Genomic DNA, 12,133 nt, shown 5'->3' on the forward strand with positions numbered 1-12,133 from the left:
CCCTTTTTCCACACTTCCCTCCTCAGTCCTTAGTCCTAGACTACAGTCCTCAGTCCTATAGTCCTAGACTATCAGAAGAGATTCTTATGTCTCAGATGCAAATAGCTTCATCCAAGACATTATGTGATAAGGGTGGTTTAAGCAAGATACCTTAGGATTTTACGGAGATCATTTCTGGCTGGATTATGGGGCTGGAGTGATAAATGAAGGCTTTATGGAGGAAGACGCATTCAGGCTGATTTTTAAAGGATGAGTAGGATTTTAATAGGCAAAAATGGCATGATGGGAGGAGAGCATTCCAGTTAGAGAGAATGGTCTGAGTTGTGATAGTACAGACCATTCAGTTAAATTTAATGTACATTTATTACCTCACTCATGTTACCTCACTCTAAGTGCGTACATGAAAAGGCCTTGGCCTAAAAGGGCCAGAGTCTCCCCTTGCATCCTGGGTCATCTCCAGTCATCCTGATGAATATCTGGTCACTGGATGCATATGGCTCTGGAGAAAGTGAGGCTGGTGACCTTGCACAGCCTCCCCTCACTCAGATCAAGTCAACTGTAAGTCATGTCATCATTTCCTTGATGCCATGGTCCTCTTTGAAAATGAAGGACAAACACAAAAACAATGTACATTTATTAAAGAACCTACTATGTTTTAGACACAGTACTATGTGCTGGTGATAGAAAGACAAAAAACAGAAATGATTCTTATCCTCAAAAAGCTTACATTCTATTGGAGAAATAGATGTCTGCAAATAAATATATTACAAGCAAAACTGAGAAAGGAGATATTCCTAAGGATAGAGTTGCAAGAAACAAGTTTGTATACTTTGAAACACTATGTAAATGGAAGTTACTGTTATTTTCATTTGTGAAATCAGAGTGCTAGAACAGATCTTGAAAGTTATGAATCTATATTGCATGGCAAGAGAAACTGAGACTCTCAGACTGGTAGCTTTTCTCCTCTACTCAAACACATGAGAGTATGGGGAAGGATATAGTGAAAGCATCTCCTACCCCTATCATTTTTATGGGAGTCCTCCCTATGGTAGCTTTCTTATGTGAATGAACTCTGTCCCCACGTCTTGGCTCTTAATATATGCAGAAGAGGCCAAGGCTTTGATAAGGACCCTTTTCATCCAACTCTTTTAGCATAGAGAAAACTATTCAACAAACTTGCCTTCTTCCTAGTTACTGAACAAACCTAATCCTTTGCGAGCAAGATTTTTCAGAGTTCAAATGAGTCCTCTTGATCCACTACAGCAATTTTGGAAACAATCAACAGTATTTATCATAGGGTTATAGGAACACAGATTATAGGATCATAGATTTAGAGCTTGGAAGGGATATTAGAGGCTATCTAGACCAGCTTCTTCATTCTACAAATGGAGAAAACAGATTTAGACTGGCTAATTGATTTTCTAAAGGTCACTTAGGGAGTAAGAGGCAGAAGTAGGATTCAAATTAGGGTCCTCAGACTCTGAACCCTGTGGTGGCATAATTTTTGTGCTTGACACATAGTTTATTTGTATTTGCTTACTTTGCCCCTCTTATTCTTTTATTAAACCCCATTCTATCCCTATGAAGACGATAAAAAACAAGTTGTTAGCTTCTGTGAATGTTTATTCCATATTACACAAGTAGAGAAGGGATGATGATGTAAATACTAGACAGGAGGTGAATCAGCTTTTATAACTGTTGAATTCCTCTTTACTTGGAAACCATCCAAGGGGCATGGGGCAGATATCTGTTGGAGCCAGGCACATGGAAAAGCTAGCTATCAAAGGAATGGCTAGGAAGTTCCAATGTAAAGTTGTTGGCTTCTTTTCTTTTTTTCATAATTCAGCAATTCCAGAAGTTTCTCAAAGAAAATTTCTATGTAAAGGTCAGCATCCTATTATTTTCTAGATGTTTTGTGCACCAAGCAGCAAATGCGTACAGACTTCATGTGGACTATCAATATAAAGTAAATACTATTGTCTTTCATTCCTATGAATATGATCATACAAAACTTCCTTTTTTCTTATCTAATAACTTTTCTTTGCATTAAAATATTTTTAAAGAAACTATACATTTACCTTCTCTGCTGCAAAAGAACTGAAATATTTGTACTACAGAGTACTGATCCTTTATTTTTTGAAAGAACTTCTAAAAATTATGCAGACTTTTATCAAACTTCCTCATGTAAGTCAGCCTATAGGAAGCAATGACAAAATTTTTTAGCAGGAGCAGTATTGTGTTGACAAAAGAGTATTGGACTTGTAGTCAGAAAACTTGGGCTCCAATTCTGGCTCTGCTGCTTATTAGAAGGAGTGTCATCTTAGGCAAACTGCTTTCTCTCTCTAAGCCTGTTTGGCTGATTTCAAATATTCCATTTCTTGAGATAGTTGAGTATGTAAAAGCTAGCAGTGGGAGATTCAGTCAGAAAGGTAAATGGGAGGAGACTGTGCATGCCTTTGAACGCTTTGCTAAAGATTTGGGAATTTATTTAGAAGATGGGGCAATGAAGGCTTCTGAGTAGGGAAGTAACAAAATTAAAACTATGGTTTATGAAGATTAATCTGGTGGTAGGATGAATTAGAGGAGGTGGAAAGTCCAATATGATGGTCTCTGAGATTCCTTCCCTCTCTAGGTTTATGATTTTGGCCAAGTTCCCTCATTTTACAAATGAAGAAGTTCAGCCCCAGAGGTTAGAAAGGTTAAAGGATAAGACTTGGGCTCTCCTTGTAGTGCCCCCATATGAGGGACTATGAAGCTCAAGCAGGATGGTGGCATTAGGTAGAGACCAAATGAGCCAAATAGGAGACATAATGAGAAAGAACAGCAATAAAACAGCTTTATATAATTTATACAGCACTTCAAGATTTGTAGAATACTTTCTATACATCATTTCATTTGATTCTATCAACAAACTTGTGACATTAGTACATAATTCTTTGAGTATTTGTGACATCAGTGGTGGGAGGGCTTGGTCAATCAACCAAAATGGCAACATTTTTTCCAAGTCAGTAGATAGCTTTCAATTATTGTGGCTAAAACATCCATAACCCTGTGATCAATAAGGTAATGAATCTCTTTGAATTTGGCTGGGTCTGACCATAGAAAAAAGACATACAGTCTACTGCAGAGCTCATAGTCAAAGCTTTTTTACTTTGATAGGACATACCAGAGTTTGGACGTTGGAGGACCCAGGAACACCTCAACATCACAGCGAAGATACTGGATTGGAGATGAAGTAGGAACTTGAGATAGCACTATTTTAGTGTTAAAGATAAGAAGACTAAGGCTCAGAGAAGTTATATGAATTGCATATGCCTACACAGCTAATCAAGATCAGAGTCAGGATTTTTATGGTTTGCAAAACTTTCTTTTTTAAATTAAAATTTATTTTTTTTTCATTAACAAGTATTTATTTCTTTTTCTCCCTCCCATTGTCCCCTCCACAGAAAAAAGAAAAGCAAAAATTTTGTAAGAAATACCCATAGTGAAACACAACAAATTCCCACATTATCCATTTCCAAAATTGCATGTATCCTTCTGCATTTTTAGTTCATCATCTCTTGGCCAGGAGGTGGGTAGTATTTTTCATCATCAGTCCTCTCGTATCATGATTTGTCATTGTGTCTTCTTTCAAAGTTGCTGATTTTTATAGTATTTTTATTGTATAAATTGTTCTCCTGGCTCTGCTCACTTCATTCTGCTTCAATTCATATGAGCCTTCCCAGGTTGCTTTGAAACTATTCCTTTGATCATTTCTTATGGCACAATACTACTATGACATTCATATGTGTTAATTTCTTATTTGATAGGGTACCCTCTTAGCTTCCAGTTTTTTTGCCACCATATAAAGGCTGGTAATAATTATTTGTACATACGGATCCTCTTCTTCTTGGTTTACTCTCTTTGGAGTATAGGCCTAGCAGTGATATTGCAGAGTCAAAGGGATGAACAGCTTAGTAGTGTGTTGGGCATAGTTTTAAATTGCTTTCCAGAATGACTGTACCAATTCACAGCTTCACCAACAGGGCATTAATGTGCCTTTTCCCCCCACAATCTTTCCAACATTAGTCATTTTCCCATTTTTTTGAACTTCATCAATCCAATGAAGATGAAGGAAAACCTCACAATTGTTTTAGTGTGCATTTCTATAACTATTAGTAATTTGGAGCATTTTTTATGCTTGTTGATAGCTTTGATTTATTCCCTTGAGAAATGCAAATTCATGTGTTTTGCTCTTTTATTAGTTGGGGAAGTTTGAATCAGTTCCTTATACATCTTTCCAATAAAAATTTATCCCCCAATTAACTACTTCCCTTCTAATCTTAGCTACATTGACTTTGTGCAAAATACTAAAATTTTATGTGATCCTGGTAGTGTCTTTTACCTCCTTTGACCTTCTCTCTCTTTTGTTTGGTCTTGAGCTTTTCCCTCTGAATAGATCTGAATGTTGAATTTTTTTTTTGTTCTGCCCCAATAGCTTGGGTCTTGGGTTTATAGAATCCTAGGCTGCTGTGTTTGTTTGCTTCTATATATTGTGTAACTAATCTGTACCACTGATAACCCGTTCTAACCTGTAACCAGTACCGCATTAATGATTATTATTTTGTAATACAGTGAGACATCTAGTACTGCTAAGGCTCCCTTCCTCCCCAAATTTGGAATTATATCCCTTGAGATTCTTTACCTTTTATACCTCTGCTGAATTTCATTATTTTTCTATCTATATAAAATAATTGGCTTGATTGGTATGGCACTGAATAAGTAAATTAATGTAAGCCATAACAACGGTTTTGTTATATTGGCGCAGTCTACCTACAAAATTATTATTTATTCAGTTTATTTACATCTGTCCTTATTTTCTGAGTGTTTTGGGGCCATATTCATGTAGTTTTTGTTTGTCTTGGCAGGTAAACTCACAAGTACTCTATATATTCTGTGAATATTTTAAATAAGATTTCTCTCTTTCTATTTCTTCTTGCTGGGTTTTGTAGAGTCAGGATTTGATTCCAGGTCTCTTAACTCTAGGTTCAATGCTCCTTCCATTGTACTACATTGTTTCAATGGATCATATGAGGAAGACTTAGGAATCAAAGTTGATGCTGAGGTGTCAAGGTAACTAGGAAGATGACTGTATAATAGAGAAGTAAAAAGAAGGAAGAAGCTTACTTTGTCAGGAAAATGATTCATTTGGATTTGGATAGTTGAGTTTGAGGTCTTGGCAGGACCTCCAACAGGCAACTGAAAATGATGGAGAGGAGTTTGGGAAAGAGGTTAATGATGGGAATCTAAACATGGGAATGATCAGAATAGAAGTGATAGACGAGTACTGAAAATTTCTGAGATCACTGAGAGAATGGAGAGAAGGAAGAGAAAGTACAGAGCCTTGGGGAATGCCACTACTTGGGAGTGATGATGGGAGGAACAAGAGCAGACAGGAAGCATCAGAGAGAAAGAAGAATGAAGATCATATAGAAACTAAGCAAGGAGGTTCAAGGAGAAAGTGGTTGGTGGTATCAAATGCTGAAAGGATGTCAAGAAATGTGAGAACCAAGAAAGGATCATTACATTTGGTTACTAGGAGAAAGGATACATACTCCTCTGAGATAGAAAGGAAGAATTAGAGAATGATAAGAAATAAAAAAGAACAGGATGGTTACAAAGGAGAGTGTGGTAGTAGAAAAATTTAAATTTTTCTACTACCACACTCTCCTTTGTAAAGGAGGCAATTGACGACCCTGTCTAGTCCTGATATTTTCAGTAATGTATAACACAAAGTAATTCTAAGTGTTTTAAAGCAGATGTAGAATTGGACAATTAAAGAAAGAGGAAAATATTTAGAGGAGTTTTTATGGGGAAACTAGGTGGTAATTAGTCAAAAGGAGATGAATAAAATATAAGAATTCTAATTTTTGTATTGAATTGATGTTCCAAATTGATGATCATGACTGAAAACATAAAGGAAGTTTATAATAAACTAAGAAAGATTTCTCCTGCAATCTTGGGATAGGTTAAGATAAATTATGCTTATAATCCATGCCACTGGGTAGGATGAAGGTAGTAGATCACTTGAGCTTGGGAGTTCTGAGTAGTGGTGGGTAGAACAGACAAACCAATCAATTGTCAGTATGGTGACCTGCTTTCCACTCCACCCTCAGCAATTTACCTAACAAGGGGCAAATGGGCCCAGGTCAGAAGCAAGAGGTCAAAGGTCCAGTGCCTTTTTTTTTTTAAATACTGGAAGGGATTATAGACATTCTCTATTCTTCCCATTGATGAGGAAATTGAAGCCTGGAGAAGAGATATGACTTGATCTAGATCATGTAGAGAGAGCAAGAGCTAGAGTTTCCAGATTTCTAGTGTAAAGTAGTATAGAGAAGTCCATTTGTACAGAAGCCCTCACATGGGGAGGGCAGGGCCTGAAGTTGTAGTTGTTGACAGTTTAGGAAATGTTGCTAAAAGCAGGTTGGAACTGCCCCGTGCTTTGTCCCAGGTTCTTTTTGCCTTGAACTAAGGTTTAAAGTATATAATCATTCCTGCAAAATATTTCACAAATCTATCACCAATAGGTTCATTATACCCCCATCTCATTAGGATTCTTATCTCCTAACAACATGGTGTGATCTAAAGAAAAATATACTCACTCTCCAGTATCGTATAATGCAACAAGAAATTAGAACAAAATAGACCCAATGTTAAAACATTAGGGAAAAGTTAGCTGTCTCTACTCCCAGTTGGAGCTAAGTTTATCATTACACTTTTGCCAGAGGAAATATAGTGTCCAGGAGATCCTTAAGTAGTTAGCATTCCAAATGGTCTAGTCCTGTCTGAATTCCTCTTTCTCCTTTTCTTCTGTACCTCTAATTAGGATGTAATTTTGTTAGGGAAGTTCTCTCTTCACTCCCTAGTCAAAATCTCAAAGAGAAAGAGAAATGATCATCTCATTTGCATTCACACTTCAGTGCCATTGGCCCAGAGTCCCAGGAACTCAAGCTTCAAGCTTGTCATTTATGTAGAATGGCAGAAGGAGTTTCCCCTTGGGTCAGCCATAGTGTTTTGCTGTCTGACAATGCTTAGGGCTGCCAGCTCTCACCTGATGATTCCAGAAAATCCGAAGAGAGAGGGAGAATGTATGTTCATGGTGACCTTTGCCTAACATGCCGCACTACCCCTATGGTGTTCCTCTCCGATCTGGCTGCCTGGGCTTGCCTCTCTGCTCTTGTGCCAACATGTTGTCCACTCTTTAGGGTCTATTAACTCTTCTGTTTGACATAATAATTTTGTTACCATCCTACCTTGTTCAGAGTCCCAGATATTTGCTCTCAAAGCCTTGTTACTCAGTCACCAGAGAGCTGATTTCTATGAAAACCAGAAGCATGGGAAGAAGACTCTTCCGCATAAGTAGGGAATAAATCAGGGGTGGGGAACCTGTAGCCTAGAGGCCCCATGTGGCCTTCTAGGTCCTTGGGTGCAACCTTTTGACTGACTTCAAGTTTTACATAACAAATCCTTTCATTAAGGGAATAATCTTGCTGTCTGTCTTATTTTACAGTTGAGAAAACTGAAGCTGAGAGAAGTGAAAAGACCACAGTAAGTGTCATGACTTACAAGTCACTCTATTTTCCATTAAACAATGCAATGTCCATGAAAGAAATATTTCCTTTTATCAGTTTAGAACTAATCTCTTTCCGGCTTCAATGAATTGTTCCTTATTTCAAGATTCTAGAATTTATTAAATAGGTTAATTTATTCTAAGGAATATTTTTATATTCCTTAAAAATAGTTTATTCCTATCATGCATTGGATGGAAATAAAGATGGTACAAATTTGTGAAGTGATATTTCTATTGGGGTGGGATAATATATTTCCCCATGATGATGGGAATGGCAAATTTTCTCTTCTACACAATTTCAGAAACTTTAATTGGAGCTCTAAATCTGAGAAGGGATATAAACATACAGGGAGGACCTAATGTAAGATTATTATTCTGTAATTTTTTTAACCTTACTCTGAAACTCTTTTTTTCAAGGTAGGGATTTGGTTGGTCCTTTTCTAGAGTTGTAGAATTCCAAGATGTACAAAACATGGCACTTGCCCCTGCTGTGACTTCAGAAATTTATACACATACATGCACACACACATGTATACAAAATATACACATACATGCACACACATGTATATATATGTATGTATATATGTATATATATATATGAATTGTATTTCATCATTTTTATAGATGATGAAATGGAGGTGCAGAGAGTTAATGATTTACCCAAGGTCACACAGCTAGCAAGTGTCTAAGGCAGCATTTTTACTCAATTCTTTCTGATTTCAGTCCCAGCATTCTATACAGCACTCTTCCACACAGCTGCCTGTATAGATGGACAAGGGCATATCTAGGAGATCACTGAGCCTCACAATCTGTTTCTTTCTCTAGGTGATCCTGAACAATAGCATCATGGGGCCATGGCTAAACCATTCAACCTTAGGTGACTTCATCCTCTTGGGCATCTTCTCACACAACCAAACTGATCTTGTCCTTTTCTCTGCCATCCTGGTGGTCTTCATAGTGGCCTTGGCTGGGAATACCCTCCTTCTCTTCCTGATCTATAGTGATGCCCAGCTCCATACTCCCATGTACTTTTTCCTTAGCCATCTCTCCCTTATGGACCTCACTCTGATCTGCACCATTGTCCCCAAGATGGCTGACAATTTTATACATGACAGAAAATCCATTTCTTTCATTGGATGTGGGCTGCAAATTGGCTTCTTTGTTACCTTAGTTGGCTCTGAGGGCCTTCTACTGGGCCTCATGGCTTATGACCGCTATGTGGCCATCAACCACCCCTTACGCTACCATGTCCTTATGAGCCAACGGGTGTGCCTTCAGATTGTTGGTAGCTCCTGGGCCTTTGGAACCCTAGATGGGTTAATCCAGGTAGTGGCAGCCATGACTTTCCCCTATTGTGGTTCTCGAGAAGTGGATCACTTTTTCTGTGAGGTACCAGCTTTGTTGAAGCTGGCTTGTGCTGACACATCCCTCTTTGACACCCTACTTTTCTCTTGCTGTGTCTTCATGCTGCTCCTCCCTTTCTCCATAATTGTGGCTTCTTATGCCAAAATCCTGAGAGCTGTGGTCAACATGAATTCTACCCAGGCACGTCAAAAAGCTCTGACCACCTGTTCATCTCACCTGGCAGCTGTCTCTCTCTTTTATGGGGCAGCCATGTTCATCTACCTGAGGCCCAAGCGCTATCGTGCTCCTGGTCATGACAAGATAGTTTCTCTCTTCTACACTATCCTTACGCCCATGCTAAACCCCCTGATATATAGTCTGAGAAACCGTGAGGTAATGAGGGCATTGAGGAAAAGGCTGAGCCACTGGGTTACTGGTTGCCAGAAATAACCGCATGTCTCTGCCTGGAGAGAGCTCCCTGAGACTGATTTCTCATACCAGATGTCCCATGTCAATGAAAAAATCTTATGTTTTCTTAGATTTTCTATCTGTCTCTTTGAAGGTAGAGAGAGGGAACAAATGACATTTCACCTGTTATACTTGTTCTGCTGATTGAATTATGAACAAGGATCAAGCCTCATTTATCAGTATTTCATTCATTCATTCATTCATTCATTCATTCATACAACTATTTGTCAAGTGCATACCACATGTGAGATGTAAAGTAGAAATCACTTTCCTCCCCCCACGCCCAACTTTGTCTATTTCTGAGGACAGAGATACAGAGATTTCAGGAATGGCTTAAGCTGCTGAAAAGTCAGTATCCTGTGAAATTAATTGACTGGCTGGTTCTGGGCAGGTTATTTCATGCTGGTAGAGGTGTTTTCTGAATAAACTCTATCTCTACCTTCTAGCCCTAATTCTTAGTGATATCACATGCAATGTGACCCAGCTTTCAGAATGTCACAATCTATCATGTTCTTCTGATGATGTCTGAATAGGGCTGATGATAGTGCTGGAATGGCAAACTGTAGGTAACATAGTATCAGCACCTCTAAATAGCCACTGGGGGTACAAACATCTTGGTCTTTCTGTGAGTTAAGTGGGATGAATGGGGGTGGGTACCTTTCGGTATGGCTCAGGGCTTCTGACTGACAGCTAGGCCTAAGTTTCGAGTTACTAAAATCACCTGAACTGAATTTCTTAGGAAATGTTATTGGCTCAATTTGCATTTCCTTGTCCCTAGTACCTGAGTTAGATTTCTGGAGGAATTGTGAGCCTGGACTCCACTCATGAGAGTAAAAGGTCAGTGGTGGGGTGGGGTGGGGTGAGGGGGTTTGTGTTAGGGTATAAAAGCTAAGTTCTGCCCTCTGGGCCCTGCCTCTCCCTACAGATTGGTTCTCCCAGGATCTTAATAAAGAAGTTTTCTGTTTCTACCTTGAGACCTCAGACTCTTTTAATTAATTGCTGGCAGGTGGTCTCGCCCCACACAATCATTTTTTACAGCTGTTTCAACAATCCAGCTAGCAGCTTCTGTGGGGGTGTAAGATCCAACCACAGCCAACACCCAGAAAGCTGCCAACAGTACAGGTTTTTTGATCTGCCTTAATAAGGAAAGCAAGGTGAAGGGGTTGACAAGTTTACTTTAATCCAGCATACAGACAGCATTCACTTAGTTCAGGGGAAAAATCCAGCACTCTGAACTTTAGAACAAAATACAAACAAATTACAAACATCAACAGACAGACCCAATACAGATTCGTAGTTACCAACATCTAGGTTCAGCCTGGGAGCTCAGAACAAGGGCTGTCCCAGTCACGCGAGCCACCAACTGCTGCAAGTAAGAGAGCTCCAAGCAACAGACAGCCAACCCCTGGTTTTTATACTTTTTCAGCACCAGGGGTGAGTCACACATGCGACTGACCCACTTGACCTAGAACTGTCACAAAGAGGTGGACTTAAACCCATGTGGTCTAAAAGTCTCTGCTCTCCCAGATATGTAAACTAGGCCCTCCCTGGAGTTAGCCCCACCTTGGGCCCCACCTTAGTTGCCAATCCACACCCACTAAGGTTTTACACCTAATAGGGGTTTGGGCCTGGGGCGTAGCACCTAGTAAGGCTCAATGAATTACTCAAAGGGAACAAAAGCCAAACTATTCAAGGGCCCTTGGTTGAACTAAGTGCTAAGGAGCCCATTTTTGGTTACCAACACAATAGCATAGTAATATTCCATTACACATGTTTAGCCATTCCCTAATCAATGGGATCTACTTTCCAATTCTTTGCTATTACCAAAAAGTGCTGCTCTAAATATTTTAGTGTATATGAGGCCTTTCTTCTTTATTGGCCTTCTTGGGGGATAAGTCTAGTAATGGAATCTCTGGGTCAAAGGGTATGGATATTTTAATCATTTTATTTTCATAGTTCTGTATTTCTTTCCAAAGTGGTTGGACCAAACTATCCACAGCTCTACCAACAATGCACCATCATGTTGATTTTCTTACAGTTTCCAAACACTGGCTATTCCCATCTTTTATTATCTTTGCCAATTTGGAGGCTGTGAGGTGAAATCTCAGGGTTATTTGATTTTTGTTTCTCTGATTTTTTTTTTAGTGATTTGGAACATTCTTTCATTTGGTTATTAATGGAATACTACTGTTCCATAGGAAATGATGAGCAGTTGGACTTCAGAAAAACCTGGAAAGACTTACATGAACTGATGCTGAGTGTATTGGGCAATACAAGGATCTAAGACAATTCCAAATGATTCATGATGAAAAACACTATCCCCATCCAGAGAAAGAACAATGCAGTCTGAATGCACATCGAAGCATACTGATTTCTCTCTCTTTTTTTCCTTTGCGTGGTTTTCCCCTTTGATTCTAATTCTTCCTTCCAACATGATTAATGGGGAAATATGTTTAATATGATTGTACATGTATACCCTATATCAGATTGCATGCTGTCTTGGGGAAGGAAGAGTAGAGGGAGGGTGAGAAAATTTAGAACTCAAAATCTTGTAGAAGTAAATGCTGAAAACAAAACAAACAAATAAATAGAATGTCAATAACATACAATACATATTTTCAATGACATAGTTTTAATTGTTTTCAAATCTCAGTGCCAATGGCCTCCAAAAGTTATCCTTTTGTTACTGGCACAGAAGGGTTGGACTCTTTC

The 12,133-nt window shown here is 38.8% G+C and overlaps 1 protein-coding gene across 1 annotated transcript; it reads left to right on the forward strand.

Annotated features, from left to right (window-relative positions):
* Window positions 1-8,443: 8,443 nt before the first annotated feature.
* LOC118855996 (olfactory receptor 56-like) lies at window positions 8,444-9,403 on the forward strand. The gene has a single exon (XM_036766045.1). The coding sequence runs from the start codon at window positions 8,456-8,458 to the stop codon at window positions 9,401-9,403; it is 948 nt and encodes a 315-aa protein (XP_036621940.1). The 5' UTR covers window positions 8,444-8,455.
* The last annotated feature ends 2,730 nt before the right edge of the window (window positions 9,404-12,133 follow it).

This window comes from Trichosurus vulpecula, chromosome 7, assembly GCF_011100635.1.
Source record: "Trichosurus vulpecula isolate mTriVul1 chromosome 7, mTriVul1.pri, whole genome shotgun sequence".
NCBI lineage: Eukaryota > Metazoa > Chordata > Mammalia > Diprotodontia > Phalangeridae > Trichosurus > Trichosurus vulpecula.